Source organism: Leuciscus leuciscus, assembly GCF_965113295.1.
Source record: "Leuciscus leuciscus genome assembly, chromosome: 25".
In the NCBI taxonomy this organism is placed as follows: Eukaryota; Metazoa; Chordata; class Actinopteri; order Cypriniformes; family Leuciscidae; genus Leuciscus; species Leuciscus leuciscus.
Window position 1 is genome coordinate 19,753,690 of NC_138724.1, and position 21,933 is coordinate 19,775,622.

General features: G+C 41.8%; 1 protein-coding gene across 4 annotated transcripts; it reads right to left on the reverse strand.

Annotated features, from left to right (window-relative positions):
- Positions 1 to 1,140: 1,140 nt before the first annotated feature.
- cnot1 (CCR4-NOT transcription complex, subunit 1) lies at positions 1,141 to 21,629 on the reverse strand. Of its 4 annotated transcripts, none has more exons than XM_082159369.1 (49): positions 21,474 to 21,629; positions 17,771 to 18,072; positions 17,169 to 17,276; positions 16,962 to 17,060; positions 16,781 to 16,849; positions 16,636 to 16,690; positions 16,332 to 16,535; positions 16,039 to 16,207; positions 15,661 to 15,787; positions 15,428 to 15,541; positions 14,799 to 14,969; positions 14,570 to 14,697; positions 14,241 to 14,481; positions 14,036 to 14,155; positions 13,795 to 13,917; positions 11,504 to 11,655; positions 11,259 to 11,409; positions 10,957 to 11,158; positions 10,685 to 10,807; positions 10,165 to 10,289; positions 9,765 to 10,051; positions 9,573 to 9,651; positions 9,214 to 9,444; positions 8,957 to 9,097; positions 8,682 to 8,861; positions 8,469 to 8,585; positions 8,244 to 8,354; positions 8,061 to 8,138; positions 7,794 to 7,971; positions 7,567 to 7,709; positions 7,177 to 7,473; positions 6,930 to 7,070; positions 6,753 to 6,857; positions 6,552 to 6,671; positions 6,273 to 6,467; positions 5,856 to 5,998; positions 5,656 to 5,764; positions 5,412 to 5,581; positions 5,086 to 5,317; positions 4,740 to 4,985; positions 4,487 to 4,650; positions 4,077 to 4,194; positions 3,759 to 3,860; positions 3,495 to 3,668; positions 3,221 to 3,370; positions 2,858 to 3,038; positions 2,645 to 2,777; positions 2,110 to 2,244; positions 1,141 to 2,018 (listed from the first exon to the last, which is right to left on the reverse strand). In XM_082159369.1, exons 2-49 carry the CDS (start codon positions 17,870 to 17,872, stop codon positions 1,940 to 1,942), a joined length of 7,122 nt encoding a protein of 2,373 aa, XP_082015495.1. In that variant the 5' UTR covers positions 17,873 to 18,072; positions 21,474 to 21,629; the 3' UTR covers positions 1,141 to 1,939. The 4 variants fall into 4 exon arrangements, with proteins under 4 accessions (XP_082015495.1, XP_082015494.1, XP_082015492.1 ...); XM_082159368.1 differs by having other exon boundaries at positions 7,567 to 7,715; XM_082159366.1 differs by having other exon boundaries at positions 3,176 to 3,370; positions 7,567 to 7,715.
- Positions 21,630 to 21,933: the final 304 nt, after the last annotated feature.

Below are 21,933 nucleotides of genomic sequence, written 5' to 3' on the forward strand. Positions count from 1 at the left end.
TTGTGGGGTGTATCAATGAGTTTTTCCATAGTTTTTCTATGTAAACACGTGCTAGACGGACGTGTATAACAGTTGCGCTCGTGCCTTGCGTCATTCTGTGTGACCGAGCCATGTGACTTTTGGTGGGTTCAAGCCCATTTACATTTGGCATACGCTTTTTTTTTTAGCTCTACTGTTTGAGCTTCAGTCAAGTCAGAATGATGACATTGACAAGAACATTGAGCATGAACGTCATTAGCTGTTTCCATCCAAAGATGTGAATTTAACTTGTGCGCAAAATAATATTGCATAAAACATTTGTGAATAAAGTAGCGTTTCAATCCAATGTTTTCAAGAGAACAAAATTGTCACTTCCTGGGAAATGCCGCAACATCATAAATGCAGCTCTTTTCCCCAACATCTCGCAATAAACGTCATGTTATCTTCTGTTCGGATGCTGGTGTTGGGAACGCCATCGTGTGAGATGCTTCTGGGAGGGAATTAAACCACATCATGACAGACTTTGGCTCTGGGATTTCAGAATGATCAAACCAACATTTGAGATTAAATCTGTCCACTGTTTAATCCAGATATCCAATCACATCCACTGTTGAAGCAAGTAGTTGATCTGCAAGTCATCTTATCGGATAAAAAAGGTGTGTTTTTAAGGTTTATGCACATCTTGACATTTCCAGCTACCTTTTTTTGTTGAGTTATATCAAAATGTGCATAAAAATAGGTGGATGGAAACAGTGACTGTAACGTCCTTCCAGTGAGAATTTTAAGCCTGACTTTCAGGCATGTCAATGAAAAATTTGCATTTTTCCATTTAAGTTCAAAAGTTTGTCAAGGTCATTCTAAATTCAATCAATTATACACCCAATTTAAACCCTTCCTTTCCACTAAGAATCCAGTCCAGCAAAATTCAGTTACACCAATCAAAATCACTTGTACGCACATCCCAATTATGATTTATGAAATTTCCAAAAGGACTTGAATGCAGTTTTGACTTGAAAAAAAAAATGCATTAAACTTCAAACAATATATACTGCATTAAATTTAGAATTAAATCAGAAAAAAAAAATTCAGTTGTCACAAATTATAGTGTGAACAACTTGTTTAAACAAACCCAATGCAATTAAAATGGAAGGCAAACAAAGGTGCAGTTCAAGTGTTTAATGCAGTAACTACAGAATGCATACATACAGGAAATAAGTAGCGGAACTAAAGGCAACTACAAATTACTACAAAATACAACACGCGGACCAATACATTTACAAAACATTCGAAATCCTTACAAAATGAGCTGTATTGGTCCTTTTTTGTTCTGCAAGTTGAATCTTTGTACAAACCACAAAGATCCAATTTACCAACAAATTTCTGAATATTTCCACAATTGTACAAGTGCCAGGGAGAACCTCCAACCCAAGATTTGTTTCCTCACAGGTGCAAAACTAGTGACCCCCCCCACCCTGCAGTCCAGGACATCGGTCCGATCTCATCAGTTCACCACACTGATAGCTCTCCCCTTAAAAACCAAACCTCAAAAAATAAAAAGAAATTAAACAAGACAGCTTCCTTAGCCACTACCAAGCTTCCAAACAAAAGTCAATCCGTCTTGAAGGCAAAAAAATAATTTATGGAGAGTTTGGGGGAGCCAAACAGCAAGGAGTGAAATGTGCTCAAGCGTGTGCCTCACCTTTGACAAAGAAATACTCAAAATCTGCTCTTAAATGTCCCTTTTTAATATTTACATTGAACATTTTTAATTGTTGAGGGAGGAAAAAAAGAACCAAAAAAGAAACTCCTCAGGTCAGATGCCGCCCGGTGGAAGGAGAGCGGTAATCCAGTGCCGGCTGTGTGTGGATCAGATGTGCAGGGTGTGTTGGAGGGGCAAATGAAGGGTTGGGGAGAGGAAGAGCTCTCTTCTCTCTCTCGGCACAGGAGCAGTTCCTGCAGCCTAACTGGCACCTGTTCCCTCCATCACCTGCTGGGCCTGCTTCTGCCCCATGCAGCACTGAGCCACCGACTGGAACAACCTGCAGAGAGAGAGAGAGAGAGAGGAAACGTTGCAGATCTTCTGTTGTAAAAATGCAAAATGAATGGATTGTCTCATGTTGGCCACCTTACTTCTCGATCTCTGGGGCGCAGTGCACAAAATCATGGCTCCAGAACTTAAAGGCAGGGTTCTTGATCAGCTCTATGAAGGTGATGAGCAAACCCCATGGGTGCGGCCTGTTCACAATCAACCTCTCCAATAGGACCCTGCACGACAAGCACTTCAGTTAACTTCATTACATTTTATTGTCATTTATAAGAATTCCTGGTAACACTTTACACAAAGGGTTCCATTTGTTAACAGTTTATGAACAATGAAAACGTATTTACTAATACATTAAAATCCAAAGTTGTATCTTAACAGTTAATGGAACTAAAATTACATGAGCGAATTGGTGGGCGGGGCTAAAGAGGCAGTGATGTCAAAACTTCAAGGAAAATTTAATTGAGCAATTCATGACCCCTTTGATGATTATAACTCAATTTCTTCTAAAGCAGTCCGTTTAAAGTATTGTCTCCGTACAAATATTTGCATTCGTTCTTACAAATAAATTATATAAATAAAAATGTAAAAAAAAAAAAATTTATAAATCATTAAATGTCATACCTGGTGATCTGCTCTTGAATGGCTTCAGCATTGGCCTCGGCAAACAGATACAGCATGGTACAACTAAAGTAGTGTGTATGGCTGTTTGGATAACGCAGCTGATTGGCTATCGCGTTCAGGAATAGATAGCGCCCTGGGAGGAGGAAAATAAGTCACAATGTAAACTAAAACTAGAGAGAGGGAACAAAAAACAAAACTTTTTTTGAATCTTACCTTCTGTGTCTAGATCGACTGCGAGGTTCTGAAAGATGTCCATGTGTGCCGAGTGCGTGATGGTGCTCATGGAAGGAGTGCTACCCTTGTTGTGGATGTGGGCAATGGCCTGGGTTCCAACGTACAGCACGAGAGCATTGATCAGCTGGATGTTGTAGCGGTTTCCAGGCTCATTGGACACCTGGAGGTACAGTGCATTTGTATGCAATTATTCATTAAAAATAAACAATTGAGGGTTATGAAGTCAAGTTTGTGTTTAGACTCAGCGAACTAATGTTTCTGTCAAGAGCCTAATAACACCACAAAAGATTAACTTACAAGTCTGTTGTGAACGGTTTTGTGATTCAGAGTGGCACCCTCTACCTGCAGGTTGCTGCGCAGCTCAGAGAGGAAGGTGACAGGAGAGCGGGTCTTGAGGTAAGAGTCAAGATCCTTCTTAAACTGGGACGGCATCACACCGGTGAAGTTAGTGAGGATGCGGGGAGCAATATTGATTTCACTCAGCATATCCACCTGGTGGAGACACACAGATTATTATACACGCCACAATATAACCACAAGTATACTTTTAGATACAACTACATACTAAACCACAAAGCATCACATATGATGTCAAATGTGATGTGCAACTCTCTACCTTCAGATTAGGGGTGAAGGGGTCTGGAAGCCTCATGTTGCGGGGGAAGGCACTCAGGATCAGGTTCCTCAGCTGGATGCAATTGGGCGGGATGACGTCGCAAAAGCCATAATGGTAGTCGCACAGGAATTCTGGGAAGTCGTGTAGCAGGACAAGCAGCACACGAAGCGTTCCCTTGGAAAATACAGAGAAAAACAATGCAAGGTCACAAACTGACCCAGTGAACCACCAGACAGGCTTTTGGAGGAAAGACTGTATTAATACCTTGTAGAGAATTTGCATAGGTTTGTTGAGTTCAACATTCCTTAGGAAGGGTGCAAGATACTTGAACAAATCTATCAGCAGCTGAGCATACATTGGCCAACCCTGCATGAGAGGAAAGAGACGTTTAAGGCACAGAGGGGTAAGTCAGCGATTAACTGGTATGAATATGGGATGTGGAGGGACATCAGAGGTGCCAAATCCTGCCCCTGAAAGGCCACTTTCAGCTGTTTAATTATAGTCGGAGAAACTTTGCAGGAAAGTGGTCCTCCTGGAGCAGGATTGAACACCCCTGATGTATATCATACAGGAAATACAGACCTTTTGTTGTGGTGTGTGCGCAAGCATCCTGGCAATGAAGATGCGGTGAGAGATGAGCTCCAGCCAAGCATACACAAAACCAGGTGCTTTAGTCGGCCTCAGGATGTGAAAGGTGTTGCTGAAAGAGACAATGGTCCTTTAATACTCAAAGACTGATCAGAACCATAAAGGTGTGTTCACATTAGCAAGATTTCATTACTCATGATCTATTATCAATAGTGTAGAGATGTATAAAGCCTAGCTCACGAAGAAGTCACTTTCAAACCAAGCATGTTGGGAAAAAAATCTTTCACCTACATCAAATTCCCAACCTCATGGATTTCTATTGAAATGACTGGATTTTGCCCATGAAAATTGGCCGAACAATGATAAAATTTAACCAGGTCCCAAGTCTAAAACCGTGTGCTTACCAGAAGGCAGTGAGGGTCTGGAAGTTGATGGTCTCCAGCACATGCTCTGGTGCATTAAGCTCCAACAGGAGCATAATGAAGATTCTGTGGTATGGAAGCTGTTGGAACTCTGTCTGCCTCACATCATGATCTTGGATCAACACACCCACCACAATGCCCAGAACCTGCACCAAGACAAGAAATGCAGCATTAATCAAGACCTCCAAAAAAAGTAAGTCAACATTGAACCACAAACCACAGTAAGCATTCCAACCTTGTTGAGCAGGTTGATTTTGGTGACTGTGTTGGTGGCCTCTCCGGAGTGTTTGACCAGAAGGGCGATGAGCCGAACAAAAGCATCCAGGTTATGATAGCACTTGGCCCTGATGATGGCAGGGCTGGTGGTCGGGTGCTGCTGTTCGGCTTGAGCACGGTAACTGATCTCCACGCACATCTCTGTGCACAGCCGGAAGAAGCGAGTGATGAGGTCGTCGGTCTTCAGGATGCCCTGCTGGTGCATCTGTGAAAGAACAATGCAGGTGTGACAGAATGAAGTAATGCAGGCCAATTCTAGCCTTGAGAAAACTTTTGTATTTTGAGTGCTCTTTAAACTGGCTAACCTGTCCAACAAACGCAGAGAAGGCCTTAGTGCTGTCCCTTCCTGCAGCTGCTGAGTGGTACAGGTTGACCCATTCTCTCAGCAGGTACTCTGCCTTCTCTCTAAGACCTGGTGGGTCATCATACTCCGAGGCTTGAGAAATCCCAGAGTGCATCATGAAGTTTGGCCCACCATGGTGACGATCGATCATGGCCTCGTAGTTGGAGCGGACAACATCCATCAGCTGGGGCAAACTAGTGGTTACACAGAAGTTGTCCAGATTACTTAAAATGTTCAGTAAAAAAAATTAACATTAATTTCAACAAAGTGGCATAAGTGGTATCTTACCCTTCAGGAGCGTTGGCTCTGGAGTGGGCACTGGTCCTCATCAGCGTCTCAATGGTGTGGAAGAGATCTGCTTCAGTGATGTGGCTCCCGCTGCGTTCATCAACCAGAAGTAGCTTCACTAGCTGCATGGCGAACGCCACAGCCATGTAGTTCAGCCCGTTCTCCATGGACTGTAAACACAGAAGAGTAAGAATCCGCTCATTTACATCGGTTTCCTTTGAAGCCCGAGAGACACTATCCTCACCTGAGCCAGGTGTAAGTCGTACTGCTGCATGTTGACCAGGTGGTTTCTGATGAGGAGCTCTACGGCCTCAACGTTGTACTTGTATTCATCTCTGCACTCAATCAGGCATCTGCAGGGGGGCATAGAAAAAAGCATTATGACCTTTAAGACCCATCTATGCCTGAGAAAAACAAGGTTTACATCACAGTTGTGGTACTGGCCTGGTGATTTGTTTGTTGCACCACTGTGGACCATAGGCACGACCGTCCTGTAGGGCTTTCAGCACCAGCAGGTGGCACTCCCTGTAGCTTAGCAACAGATCAGTATCAGCACCACTGGTGGCATCCAGCAGACCCTCCACAGCCTGAGAGCAAGCAAGCAAAAGAGAAGTTAGATTTAAGCTGAGACCGTATTGCAGGGGGTCCAATCCTGATTCTAGAGGACCAATGGTCCTGCAGAGCTTAGCTTCAAAACATTAGCCTGGAAGTTTCAGGTGATCCTGAAGACCTTTCAGATATTTCAGGTGTTTAATTAGGACTGGAGCTAAACTCTGCAGATCAGTGGCCTTCCAGGAGCGGTATTAGATGACACTGCCATATAGGCTTATTCCCCAAGTTTTCCCCCAGAGTTTATCTAACCTTTTGCAAAAGTCCCAGGGCAGCAATGCCATCACGGGAGTTCCTAGCCATGACAACTGCCTCCAGAAGGCTGCGTATGGCCTGGGTCTGTGGGTTCATGGCCAGCGCAGGTGGAATAGCATGCAGGTGCTGCTCAAGGTCTGAGATGCACTTATCGTAGATGTGAGCCACATCATCAGTAGGCCATGCCTGTTGCTGCAATGTAGAAAAAGAACCTGTGAGTTACTTACCCAATGTGACAACCGTACAAAATCTCTTCAAGAACGACAGGGGCTGTACCTTCATTGGTTGAGCAAGGAAACCCGTGGGCTGAGACAGGTCGTTACTGGGTAGGAAGCCAGGAACGTTTCGGGCGAACTCCTCATAAACAGCCAGCTGTTTAGGATCCACTCCACCGACCTGGAGAGGAGCAGCCAGTTAGAATCTAACACTGTCAGAGAGCAGTACATCAACTCAATGACCTTTGCAAAGAGCTCTCACCTTCAGTCTGATCTGCTCTGGCATACGCTCAGCCTGATAGGTGAGTACCATGGGGTCACAGTAGCGGCGGCCTTCTTGGCGAGCGTGCTTCCTCAGCTCAAATTCCTGCAAGATACAGAAGTAAATCAGATTACACTAGACGTGACACGCGACAATTAGGACAGAGCAGGGACTTACAGTTGCCAGTCTCTTGTCCATCTCAGGTCCAGCTTTCTCCACGGCTGTCTTTTGGATAAAGCAACACGCAAGCTCACAGTTGTCCTGTGCGATGCGAGCAGCTGCCTCTTCCATCATTTCTCTCTGCTGGGGTGTGGGAGCCTGAAATGCATGTTCATCCAGTCAAAATTCTTAAAGCGGCTAGAAGTCTTGATTTTGAGCTAGGAAGGGTGTCAATTTTGAATGAGAACACAATGTTATTCCGTACCCTAAGAGCTGCTGCAAAGCTGTTCTTCAAGTTGGTAGCAATGCTCATGAGCAGCGGCTCTCTGCAGGTGATCATGGCCATGCCGGCGGTCAAGTTGCGCATCATGTGGTGGGCAGCCACGCGCATGTGAGACTCCTCGGAGTCTAGCGCAAAGTCCTTCCGGACTATCTGCTCGCAGGTGGTCATGGCGATCTTGATTGATCGGTCCACCACTGGGTGCACAAGCTCCTGTACGGCACGCTCAATTGCTGGTCTCACGCACTGCTTCAGCTGAGGGTGGGCCTGCAGCAGTGGGATCTATAAAAAACAGTGAAGAAAAGGTAGAGTACAATTTAAAAGCATTCAAAAATAAAAAGTTGATAAATTGACTTTATATAGTGTGAGACATACGTTAACATTGATGGTGATGTGCGGGGCAAGGCCAGCCAGGGCGTACACATTGATGTCATGGTAGCTGAACTGTGGCGTGGGTGGCCCAGTGGCAGTACAGGTTGTGGTGGTGGCCGGAGTCGAGGGAGCAACTGTAAATGAAACTGAGTCTACTTATGGTTAGACAGGGAAATATAAAATTATAGAAAAAGTATGCAACTTTAAATGTGCCTGTTTTAGTGTTATACCTGTAGTAACTATAGGCAGCATTTCTTCAGGAGGCTTGGTCTCTTTCTTTGGTGCAGAGAGCTGCTCCTCCAAATTCTTCAGCTTCTCTTTGTCTCTCAGCAGGTTTCCTGGCTTCAGCTCACTGATGTCCAGAGACAGATTCTTGCAGAGCACCTCAATCTCAAACTTGAGGTTAAGCTGTAACAAACGAATTGTGGGATTCAGTGAAAACTACACCACTAGACGCTTATGCACCATATGCTTAGTGTCAATGAGAAGTGACTGACCTTTAAGTCATGTTCTTGGTGGAGCTCAGCCAGTACATTCATGATGCCCATGGTCCAAGGGTTCTGCGGTCTGAAGATCTACAAAACGGTGCACAGATTAAGGTTATTATGTCCAGGTATTTGCAAAACTGGCCCACACATAACACCTGACAGCAAGATTGGTGGAGAAAATTGCATGATTACCACACTCCGCAGACTTGATTCCAAGACTTTGGCCACAAAGGGAACAACATACAGTAACTCCTGCTGGCCTTTCACATAAGCCTCCAGCAAGAGAGACTTTAGCTCCAGATCCTATAGAAGAGAGCAAAACAATAATGCAGTCACACTGCAGGTATAAACTAATTTGATTCATTTTTTTAAACATCTATAAATGTTTAAATCACAGGTGATTGATAATGAACTTACTGTGTACAGGATGGGTTTGTTTTTAGCAAGGGTGATCATTCCAAGCCAGTGACCCAAATTCTTCAGCAGGGATCGATCTGAGAAGTTAGCAGCTGCCTTATCAGAGGTAAGAAGGACCTGAGAAACAAAAAGGGACAACATGAAGTCACGATAACATAGCTATATCTCGGTTGTATGACCTTGAACTTGCTATTTAAAAAAATAAATAATTACCTTGATGTTTCTGTAAGTCTCATTGAGAACCATCTTAACAAACTCTGGGTTTTTCAGTGTGTCCAGGAAGTTAGAATACAGGCTGTGGAAGTTGGGCTCAATGCTGACACGCTTCATGACCAGGTACTGAGACACCCAGGGCATGAATTCTTCTTTCACAGTCTCTTTGAGTTCCTCCACCTTCAAACAACAGCAAGAGATGGTTTAAGGGTTAAAAACACAAACGTCTTGATATAAAATGTAGCATGCCAATGAAATCAATTGTAAAAACAAACCTTTTGGGTCATGTTTGATTGGGACAAGTTGTTGAAGATGAACGCAATCTTCTCTTGAACGTTCTCTGGGGGCTCAACGATCCTTTCTGTCTGGTCTGTGGCCACCAACAAGGTGTCAATGTTTGTGGTGTTGATTGAAGGCTGGGGATGAAATTAAAACATCAAATAGTGCATCTCAAATAGTGCAACAGTGCATCTTAGTCACTGTTCCGTAAAAGTAATTTTCTTATATTTACCATTGATCTGTGTTCACTTACTGGCACGTCCTTCTTCGGTCCAAGAGCTGTAGGTCTTGTGATGGTGGTGGTTTTGGCAGCAGTGGTGGTCGTGGTGGCTGTGGTCACTAAGGTGCTGGCTTGGACAGGTAGGGGGGCTTTAGGGGTCTGAGACTGAGCTTGAGCCTGGGCTAGAGCCAGGCTGCCTGGGGTGGTGATGGAGCCCTGCATCTTCACAGGAGGGTCTCTGGATTGCTGGCCATACTCTATATACTACACAGAGAAAATGGACAACATACATTGGAGACTTATTCAGCTGGAAGTTTAACCGACTAGTGCAGAGTGAGAAATTATGGAAAGATGCTGTAGGCATCTACCAAAATAAAACTGAACTAGGTTACCTCTTGTAAATGGTGCGGGAACTGCAGGAAATGGGCTATTGATGCCAAGTGCTGACAGTACTGGGGATAGTCCTTCAGTCTGAGGAAGAGAGTGGCTCAGATTTAAAACAAAAAAACTCAATATAGTAAGATATGTTCCAAATGATATCTTTATTGTATGTTGGCTGGAAAAGCATGAACTAGTGACAGTACCTATTTTTAAATCTATCTAGTGCAGCAATCCCAAAGTAATACATCTTTGATCCAAAAGGTTTGCGCAAGGCTTCCAGGACGTATCGTAAGGCCAAGCCCAGCGCCATGTATGTGACCAGGCCCTTCTCAATGATTCCCCCGAAGAGGCATGCGGTGATGTGCAGCTCTTTGTCTGGATACTGAGGAAAGAATCTGTACTCCTCAAACAGATTCCTCAGCATGCAGTTAAAAACTTCCCGTTCCCGCTTGATGTTCGAGTCCTTAAATCTCTGCAGCATTTCCAGCACCTACATTAAAAGAATAACTATGAATGTGAAAGCTGCACCTAGGAAATTAGAGTTGAGGTATTAGGAATGAGCAAAAGTGTCATTCCTCTCATTCATTTCTAATTCAATCTCACCTCATCCACAGACATTGTGGGGTGTGGCGGATGGTTGTAGATGCGCTGGAAATAGCTGTTTGCCTCGTCGTCAATCTCCTTACTAAAGTGCTGGTTTGCCTCGGGCCACACCTGAGAAAGGTCAGCTACAACATAGAAAACCCAGTTACCGCACTTTATGCATTTAAAAAATCACGTTAAAAGAACTACAAAAGTACAAATTCAGAGAAAACAAATCAGAAGTTTCTGGCAAACAGCTCGTTTTCCTTCATAGGTCTAATGGAAGAAAATGGATGATATTTTCACACGGATCCAAACTAGTTGCCAAAAACATCTTGCTGTAATGTAGACTGACCTGTATTTCCTCTTAGATTGTAATTACTTTTTTTAGCCCAGGGATGAAAATTACACAGATTAAAGACACTTTGAAATGGATGTCAAAAGGACTTTGAGAAACTGAGGGCCAGTTTTGAGAGGAAATACAGCTTGAGGCGCCTGGCACTCTCTCAGCCACACCACCACTTACAGGCCTTCATCTTACTCTGCTGAAATGTGGGAGGGTTTAGCCCCGGTGTGCTCATCTTCCTGGTGCCGAAAGGGTCGCTGCTGACGGCAGGCATGCCTAAACCTGAGCCAATCCCAGTCAAGCTTGAGCTCAGAGGACCTTGAGAAGTAGTTCAAGAAATTTGTTGAAATTCTAATTCATTTGTAATTGGTCCAAACTTGAGGCTGAACTACTGTTTATCAAAATGTATTTATTTTCAGAGTTTATAAATTCACAGAGTTTATAAATTCACAGTAGTCTTATGGTACCTTGGAGCTGCGAAGAGAGGGGGTTAATTCCTGGGAAAGCTGTGCTGGGGTTTGGGTTTGGTAGGTTTGAGAAGGCTTTGGCTGGGGACTGGGGGTTACTGAAGGCAGAGCCCTGCAGGCTGGGGAATCCTTGCATGCTCGGGGTATGAGAGGTGGACGAGACACCTAGACTCAAAGAGCCCATCGCAGCGAGAGGGTCCATCTGGAATACAACAGGACAGATTTGAGTACAACACCATCAAAATGCAGTTCAGGGAATCTTGACACTTATAGCAATCTTCAGTAAGTAAGGTCACAGTTACTTGAACAGGTGAGATAGCATCTAAGCTGCTGGTGCTGGGAGCTCGTCCCTTTGGCAGGACTCCTGGTGGCGGCTGCCGGGCCTTGTTCATCACATTGCTACAGTTGGCCACCATGGTCAAGATTGTCTCTGACAGCTCTTGAGACACACTCCTGCTCAAAGAAGCCAGCAACAAAACTAAGTGTTTAACTGCAACCCAACCATTTTCTTGAAATGCTTAGTAACATGTAAAAGCTCTATACGGACCCTGCACAAGACTGCAGACATGCAAGCATTGTAGCCAGTGTTTCAGGAGGAAGTTGAGCACTCTTCGGCTGGTCTTTCTCTGGGGTCAAACCACCCATGATAGAGGGACATCGTCTCTTCAGGAACGTGACACACGCCTGGATGAACGGCTCCTAATGAATGAAGACAGAACACGTCAGTCTTTAGTGACTTCAAATACATTGCCGGTCAAAGGTTTTGGGGTATATACGCGAATAACCGATTATTCAAACGATATTTTTTTTAAATGGATACTGGATTAAAAACAAAAGTAAAACAGGGCTGAACTGAAATGTGCTAAATTAAATAAATATATAAATATAAATATTTTAAAACGAGAAGTTCTACAAACACTACATAAATATAATTTAAACATTAAATTATTACTGGACAAATATGTGTTTCTTTAGCTATAACCTAGAAACATATGTAAATTTCTAGGTAACACTTTGCAAGTCCCATTTGTTAACAAGGATGTATAAGCTAGCTTTCATGAACTATATGCAATACACGTTTTTACGGCATGTATTAATATTTGAGTAATACAATTGTACCTTGATCATTCATGTTAGATCATAGAACATTAAGGTAATAACAATATAAAAATCTTTTTATTTTAAATGATTAAAAAAAGTTTAATAAAAAACATTTAACTCTATTTAAAATGTTGAACTCTACTAAATGTTGAAATAAACTAACAATGAATAATACTTCTACAACATTAACTTTAATGCTAAAAATGGAATCTTATTGTTAGTGTTACCGTTTCATATAAATCCAAAGAGTCATGCTTAAAGATGGCCATTTTTAAATATCTGCAAGGGCCAGAGCATTAAAACGACATAAATGTAGGCCTATATTACATGTATAGTCTCTCACTTTATTTGCTTCTATTTTAGAACACTTGATTATCTAATCAAAATAACTATGTATTGTAGTGATAAAATAACAAATCAGATGCGTTTCTGATTTGTTTGCTTTCTCAACATTGATGTGTTCATGCAGCCGACAGAAACAATCACGTCACTAGCTTTAAATATGCAACTTCACCGGCTAATGAATGCATAAAAGTGACTCTTTGGATATAAACTAATGGAAATAGATGGTAGCAATTGCGACAAAACATTTGTGTCAGGTTCACGCGTGTTTTTGTCATTGCTTTAATCGCTTGAGGTAGCCACTACTAATGTTAGCCCTCTCAGCCTCGCGCGACGGCAAACATACTGCTGTTCTTTCTCTGCTAATGCAGCATCTAGTCAACAAATTAATTACTTTTTAATGATATGGAAATATGTACTTTTTTTGCTGTCGATGTTTTAAATGTGTATCTGAAGTGTCAGCGATCTCCGTGAAGCGTGTTCTCTCTGTGCTGCGCGTAACGTAAACAACTTAGCCAGTGACAGTTTATTTGGACTCCAGAAGCCACTCTCACTCTGTATAATGCCAGCAGTCTCTTCTCAGTGCTCTCATACAGCAAACTCTTCTCAGCCGCTCCAGCAACAGACGCAACCCAGAAAAACTATCGGTGGGGATTTTTGCCGATAACGATAGTTCCAATCAACTATCGGTACCGATATATCGGCAAAACCGATTAATCTGTCGACCTCTAGTTTCCCCAGTAAGGATGTATTAAATTGATTCAAATTTATAGTAAAGACATTCATAATGTTACAACAGAATATATTACTACATTTCTATTATAAAAATTAAGCAGCATGACTGTTTTCAACAGTGTTCAAAATAAAATATTTCTTGAAAACAGAACTAAAAGAACATGAGACACTAAAGACTGAAGTAATAGCTGCTGAAAATTCTGCTTTGCCATCACAGGAATAAATAACATTTTAAATAATAAATTAAATATTAAAATAGCAAAGTTATTTTAAATGGCAAAAATCTCAATTACAGCTTTCACTGTATTTTTGATTAAAAAAAATGCAGCCATGGTCAGCGTAAACATAAATCCAGTAACACATTAGTTTAGGGTCCAATTCTCACTATTAACTAGCTACTACTTAGCATGCATATTAGTAGGATATTGGCTGTTTATAAGTAACTTTTAAAGCCCATATTAATGCATTATTCTGCATGACCATAATCTACATCCCTTATTCCTACCCAATACCTAGACTTAACATCTACCTTACTAACTATTAATAAGCAGCAGTAATTAGGAGTTTGAAGCAAAAATCATAGTTAATAGCAAGAATTGGACAAACTAAAGTTTGACCATAAACTTTTGAACAGTAGTGTAAATTTGAATGTTTACTTACCCCATGCTCTCGTATTTTGTCAGTGAGCCATTTGTCAAGTTTGAGGTATTCACGGCGAGAGGCAAGTGCAGCAAGGTCAATAACAAAGGCAAATGGAGTACCATTCAGCAGCATCGATAGAGACTGCAATGTACAGAAACAAGAATTAAAAAAAAAAATTCAGAACCAGTTTTGCATAAGAACTGTTTCTCAGTCCCCAAACCTATTATCTATGTCATGTAGGAGTTGAGGAGATGGGTACCTTCAAGTCCTGAGCCACATCCAGGATGCGAGATAGCTTGGCCTGGTCGTATTGCTCTCCTCTCATGTACCACTCGGCCATAGAGTGCATGATCAGCTGGCGGATTGAGGGGGACTGGCCCTGGAAACATAACCCAGGCACATTAGTACATGGTCACACCATAATGAAACTTTGTGCCATTCAAACAGATGTCAAATCCACCCACCTGTCCATGCCAGGCATAGTGCAAGATGATGGCGGAGTTGGGGTGGTTGCCCAGGAAGATGGGCATGAGGGTGGAGATGAGCTCATGACGCAGGGTGTGCCAGGAGGTGCTGATCTGTAGCAGCGCTAGCACCAGCATGTCCGGGCAGTGCTTGATGGGAAAGCTAAAGAGCTGCTTCACCTGCTCATAATGCCCAACTTCAGATAGGCGCAAGAGGCTCTCCACAAGGTCCAAGCTCTTCCTGTTGACCAAAATGAAAGAAGATATTAAACATACAGATGGACCAAACTTGGACTAAACAAAGATTGTTTAAATGGCTCAACACTAACCATGTAGCTATCTCTCTGTTGTCATCCTCAGGTGGGGCCTTCAGGATGTCAATAGCAACCGTATGACAGGGGTAATCAGCAAAGCAGAACACTTCAGGACTCATCAGGGAGTGCTGAATGAACGATAACTGGAGAACAGAACAGCAGGGATTCAATATGCTACTTCATTTCCATTGCAAAGCTCTGGACGACTAATTTAATATGATTTGGCATCAATTAAAAACTTTACCTGTCCTTCTGCATGCTTCCATGGTCTGTAAATGAGATCCACTGGGAACACCTCCATTCCCAGACCCCTCTGGACCCCATATACCACTATCTGAAGCCCCTTACTGTCCCGGATCAGAAAGCCTGGGTGATCAAGCTCATAGGTCACCTCTTTGAAATTCAGATTGGGGTTCTGAGGAGAATAAGCAGAGTCAAATACCGCTAAAAATATGGGGAAATTTAGCTGCATAATAACTAACATTTGACCTTGTAAAGCATTTAAAAATGAGAGCTGCATGATTAAATAAAATCATCATATGGCGTAGTGCAATTATCCAATCGCAAAAAGACTGATTTAATTAAATGTATGCACTGCAATATATGCACTATGCTCTGATTTTTTTGACGCTTATAACATGCATTTAGGACAAGAACAAGAAGCGCTTATTAAACTAGCTTAAGTTTTAAGTGGTTTTCCGCCAATATCATTGATATACAATACATTTACAATACAAGCACCACAAACATGGAGCTTTTTTTAAATGGTAACATTTTAACCTGCAATCACAATTTTCATCAGGGATAAAAACAATTAGATTTCCCCCCCAGACTGTGCAGCTGCAGTCTTATCTAAAATAACGAGAACCTTACCACTTCTTTGACCACATCAATCAGAACTTCAACATTCCAGGTGTGGGCCTGAGAGCCATCACTCTTGTCCTTCCCATCACTCCAGATCCCTCCGCCCACTGGATTGGAAATGGACTACAGATACACAAACCAGTTACTCAAACCTGCTCACACTCCCTAATCTCGGTTTAAATCAAGCTTTGGTACAATAGAATTCCAGCAGACCCAAAAACACACCCAGACAGAGAACGTACCTGTAGGCCAATGCCGTCTGACAGCCCGGAGTGAGTGCGGGCCATCATGCCCAGCACTCTGGCCACCTGACTGGCTGTCACCTCTCGCACCCCATACTGCAGGATTATGTTCCTGCACTCTTCAAGACTGTGGAAACAATCAAATCAATCAATACATGGGAATCCCTTTAAATGCCAACTGCACATTTTAGGTGTTTTCCAATAAAAATTTCTATCAATTTACATTTTCCCCAATGGAGCGCAAAACTTTTTCTAAACACTAACCACATTTATGGCAAAAATACATGCCAAAATCCTTCAAAATTTTTTTTTTTTTTACAGGTTTGGAACAACGTGGGAATGTGCATATGACTAATTTAATTTTCAGGTGTTTAATACCTTGCACAAAAGCCATAGCCAACTTCTTGCATGAAGTCAGCAAGGGAACTCTCCATCATGGTCTTGTTTAAGTCTCCAGAGTCTGGCAGGATCCTGTCCATGAGAATGTCCCGTTTGTCAGGGTACAGCAGTGGTGCGAGCACCACAGGACAGCGCTCCTGCGGGAAATCTGGGACACAAACAAAAACACAGGACTAAATGACTCTAGAGCACAGCATGAGAACTGATTTCAATCTGGAGAACAAGCAAAATAACATTTAAGAAGCCATCTTGTAGTAGATTTTTCTACTAACCTCTGCACAGTGTTTTGAGGAACGCGTCAATCTGCTCTTGTCCGACTCCGCTCGTGCCCTTCTGCCCGAACAGAAGATGGGAGAGGAGCAGATGCAGAACCTCTATGGCAATGTCCTGGAAGCCACCTTCCTGATTCCCTCCGAGGTCCGCGTCCACGTACGAGCGGAGAAGGTCAGGAAGCTTCTGCTTCACAAACTGGGCAGCTGTGAAAGAAAGCAACCAGGGTTTGTTGCGCCGAAAACTTTCACATCTAATACCCCAGAAGCGAAACTAAAACAAATACTTCAGGAAGTGAACACTTACCAAACCCTCTAAGGTCTGCGTTGCTGGAGTTCAGCAGAGCAAGGCCAAAAATCACCTGATGAAAGAGACATATTTAGTTCTCACATTAATTTGATAAGCTACTATTTTTGACTTTTTGAAATATATTGGAAAGCTTTTTGCCTACCTCTTGAACCTTGCTTAGCTTGAGAACTTTACTCAGCTGAGTAAATAAATGAGGTGACGGTTTCAAACTCTACAAACAAGCAGACATGCATCCAATGAACGAAATGTATTATAAACAAGCACTTAATCAAAAGACTGGCATTGAATAAAAAAGGTTAAATTTGAAAGGTAGATGAACAAACCTTTTGATAGTGCAGGGGATTGTCAATGGCGTAGCAAAGCGTTGAAATAAAATTTGGTTTCGTAATAAGAGAGACACACTCCTGGATCAGAAACTGTGTCTGAAGCAAATAAGAGATGGGAGAACACATTAAACAAATATTGAAACAAATATGCTTTTATTTTTGATAAACAGACTCCATTTTCAAAGCAGAAGCTACATATATTACCTGGTGGAAATCTTTGCCACTGCTTTTACCATCGCCACTGAAATCCACATGGGAAAAGAGACAGCGTAATAAATGCCGGTCTGCCTCAGGGCCGTGACGATTCACAATCTGAGAAAAAGTGATGCATCAAATTGTAAATACCTTTAGTTCACTGATGGAACTAACAATGTTCACTTAATATTCCAGGTTAAAAACTGATAAGTACGGCCATGTTCAGACTGCAAACAAAAACCCAAATTTTTGCATCACACATCAAAACTGGTGACGGCAACGCCGCTATTCATACGATGTTTAAATGGTATGTCCCAAGATTTTGCCATTTTCCTGTACGAACTCGATAGGGTGCCTATTTGGAGAGCAAGATGATGCACCATTTTTACTGCATCCTTTTTGAAAGCCTCATCACATACATTGGTACATTTTTACCAAAGCAACCCATGCAGATATGCTGGTTTTGTTTGGACACAAATCTTATTTGATCACTTACAATTAATAGTGCGGATAGTCTGCCTGTAGATGTGATTTGAGGAAAAAATCCGATTTGCCTGCAGTCTGAACATAGCATAAGTGTATTTATGACACCAAAACACTAATGCACTCACATGTTGTATTTCTTGCTGGCTGGCTCTGTAGTTTTTCTTAGTTAAATTGTCCACCAGGTAGCTGATTTGAGACAAAGCCAGCGAGAGCGAGTCAAGATTCATTGCTGGTTGGGGCGGAAGCAGGCGGCCGAGCCCGGCGCAAAATCACCATTATTCCCCTTTAGTCACTTCAGTGATAGGTTACTTCTGTCGGTCCCCCCCCCCCCAAAAGGTGTGAAAAGTGTCTAGTTTCCAACAAGCAGAGTCTCTGGGTTGATGCTGATTCCAAGTAATGTCCTTCAGTGCACTTCTTAGTGTAACATCTGGACAAACATAATGAGACACAAAAAGAAAGGGTAAATTAAAATGAGTAGATCTTCAGTTACCATATAAAACATTCAACCATGTCCATAACACATTAAAGAGACAGTTCACCCAAAAACAAATGGTCATTTACTTGTTCCAAACCTGTATGAATGCAAAAGATGATATTTTGAGAAATGTCTTGTTTTTGGTCCATATATTATGAGAGTCAACATTCATCGAAATATCTTATTTTGGGACCAGACTTAATTATTTCTGTGGAACTCAAATGGCGAACTACACATACAATGCATTACACGGTCTAATGCAGCGGTCGGTGAACCTCAAGGCACGCAGAGGGATCAGTCCGCTAGCACAGGATAAAATCTCACGCTTTAATAGTATTTATAGCACCTAACTTAATAAAACAGACCGAGACTTTGAGGAATGATTACCTCAAAATGTACATGCATATGCAAGTTTGAGAGCTTTTATTTAAATCAAATACCAGTACATACACCTCTTTAGCTATTATCCCTCTGCGTGCCAATGTTGGCAAACTTTTTTGCATTTTTATATACTGATACATCGGTCTTAGCACCTAATTAGCTAGGAGAGCGCAGTGAGTGCTTTAATGTTGCCGACCCCTTGTCTAATGTATTAGTCTTATAAGGTTATTTTGTCATCCGACATCAGAGTCTGATTGTCCCTCCACTCACAAGGAAAGCTGCAACAGTTGACTGCATGAAGTGGCCAACATTCCATGCTTCATTTGTTCCCCTGGTTAAAGGGATAGTACACCCAAAAATGAAAATTCTTTCATTAATTACTCATCCTCATGTCGTTCCAAACCCGTAAGATGTTCGTTCACCTTCCGAACACAAATGAAGATCTTTTTGATGAAATCTCTGAGCTTTTCATAGACAGCTACACAAATAGCACTTTGACCATTCAAAAAGTTCATAAAGAGATCGTAAAACTAATCCATTTGAATTAAGCGGTTTTGTCCGAAATTTTCTGAAGAGACTCGATCGCTTTATATGATGAACAGATTGAATTTAGGCTTATGCACAAATATTAATCTACTCACACATCAGTTGTGGTAAACGGAAGCTCAAGCATGTTCGCTTGAAGCGTGAGAACCAATGAGGTTCATTCTCGTGTGTTACGCAGCACGTTTGAGCTTCAGCAAGAACCAATGAGGTTTATTCTTATGTGTTACGCAGCACGTTTGAGCTTCCGCAAGAGGTTTGTTCTCACGCGTCAAGCAGGTTCGGTCTGTTTATGTTAGCAGATCAATGTTTGTGTGAATAAAAGACGACATTCAATCTGTTAATCACAAAGCGAGGGTGTCTTCAGAAAATTTGGACTAAATTCGTTCAATTCATATGGATAAGGTTTACGATCTCTTTATGAATTTTTCGAATTGTCAGTTGCGAGGGACTGCATTCTGTCCCTATATAGAGGGACATACATTTCTCAGATTTCATTCAAAAGATCTTCATTTGTGTTCCAAGAAAGTCCTACGAGTTTGGAACATGAAAGTGAGTAATTAATGACAGAATTGTCATTTTTGGGTGAACCAACCCTTTAATTAAGTGAACCATTAAGGTGCACTGATGAGCACAAGAGCACTGATGAAGAGAACTTGATTTTTCAGTTTGAACGCTATTTATATTACACAATGTCATATAATAGTCTAAAAGTATACAAATTAGGATGCCTCTTTGCAGGTGTGTAACGACACGAGGGTGAGCAAATAACAATTTTCATTTTGGGGGGACTGTCCCTTTAAAAACGTTCAACATACTAAGATTCTAACACTCAATTCATTAAAACCTTACAGTGTAACAGTAAATTTAACCACTTTAAATTTAAAAAGGTGTCAGAACTCCAGTTCCAAATTTTCAGTCACTTTCTGTTTTATTTTTAACGCGCGGAGAGAAACTGAACGGTACAGCTGCAAAACCGGAAGTCATACAAACTCACAGGCCTCGACTAAAGTTGAATGGTCGCACAAACAGAGTAAATAAACCTCTAGAACTTTCTGTTCCTGCTACATTAAAGTACATTTAAAGTACATTTATGAGAAAATAGATGCATGAAATGTGACGTTTTGAAAACTAAAACAAGCCAGACTGATTTACACAACAACATGTTTTCTAAACTCATTTAACTGCTAAAGTACCTTCTTGAAATACTTCGTGTAAACAATCGAAATAAAATACAGAAAAAAACAAATGATTACTAAGAGCAGTAATTAAGCAATAATACATTATAGTTTCAGTTACAAACACTAACTTAGTCACGTAAAACACCACATGACTGGCGAAAACGTTCAATAATTTACAAAGAGATTAACCTGTATTACAAATGGGTAACTTGCGTCATTTTCACGAAACAACTCCCAACAACAATTTGACTTCAAACGATCAAACACTCCCAACTTGGCTGTAGACAACACCGTTAGCATTCCTAGTGCTAACTCATCTTTCATCCAAGTTGCTTATTTATCATTATCTACATATTTATGACACGAAACGCCTCTTCGGATAAAGTTGTATCCCCTACTCAACTGTATTATCCCGAAATTAACTCCCAATAGCTTTTTAACGGCCAGTTCTGTCAGATCCAACAGCAGTCGTGCTAATCCAGAGCTGGCTAACAGCTAGGCTAAGCTAACAGCCTAAAACCTCATTGTTTCGAACGGTGACGAGCACTAGCTTGTTCCCGACATGCTCATCGAGACCACTTAGCTGACAGGACCAGTCTGCTTGTTTGCTTTGGGCATTAATGTTAGAAATGTACAACAGACAAGAGTTATGATTGCCAGTACAAGTAGAACACTGGCAAACACTTCCATATCATACAGTTCTAACATGAATATTGCTAAAATATGGCAAACAAACATCTAACTCGTGTATAAAGTCGTATTAAATGCACTGATCGTTGCGTAAAAACAATTTGGTATACATGTAAGAGCATGTAATCAGTGCAAGTGAACATAAGCAGTCATGCAGGTTTGCATACAGCTACACTGCTGTCGTCCGGGCCTCACTCAACACATTTGTATGGTTGGAGAAACAGCAAGGCAACAAACTCGGTGTCTGAAATCACTCCAGTGACCATGTAGTTAGCTATAGCGCGCACCACAAGAGCTTTACTTATATTCATAATGTTTTCAAAAATGCACATTAATGGTCACATCCACCGAACTACTAACGACCGTTAACTGTGATCGTACCAGTGCGCGCAGAGCCCGTTTGGATTTTAAGACTTTTTGGCCGTTAAAACCACCAGCAAGGTAAGCTAAATGCTAACGTTAAATTAGCCGAGCAGACAACATATGATGAGCAATTAATATATTCAGCTATTTGTAAGATTTTAACGAAACCCCGATCGCAGCGAGAGGACGTGTTACCTCGATCCTGGAAAAATTACGAGCGGATGATCATTTTCGTCGTATTTCTTCGTTCTGATCTTGACTGATAAAAGGTCGCTTTCTCCCTCGGTTCGATTTGGGTTTTTCAAAATAAAATGGCGACTGTCACGGCACGGCACGCGCGCGCACCTAGTGCGGTGCTTATTGAGCTCGCGCACGACGCACGAGCTCGCGACTACGCAACATATTAAATGACGCGCACTGACACCCCCCCTCCCCATGCGCACAAATGGTGCAAAGTGATGGAGGCTTCGCGCAGATGCAAACACACACCTGTTGCTGTGTGAATGGATTGCCGATTACGATTAGATTGGATCTCTGCTGTTTTTTTGTTGTTGTTGCAAGATTGTGGTTTCATTTTTTTTCTAAATAAGAATTGAATATCTCTAAAAACACTTTTTTAATGAAAAATCCGTTTATGATTGTTCATGAAAAATAT

What these genes read in the sequence shown, in the direction of transcription:
- cnot1 (XM_082159366.1), bottom strand. Translation starts at nt 17,872, where the DNA reads ATGAATCTTGACTCGCTCTCGCTGGCTTTGTCTCAAATCAGCTACCTG. An exon ending in AATCAAGTCTGCGGAGTGTG is followed by an intron (nt 8,139 to 8,243) that starts GTAATCATGCAA and finishes ACCGTTTTGTAG; the next exon opens with ATCTTCAGACCGCAGAACCC. An exon ending in TCCTTGCTCAACCAATGAAG is followed by an intron (nt 6,468 to 6,551) that starts GTACAGCCCCTG and finishes TCTACATTGCAG; the next exon opens with CAACAGGCATGGCCTACTGA.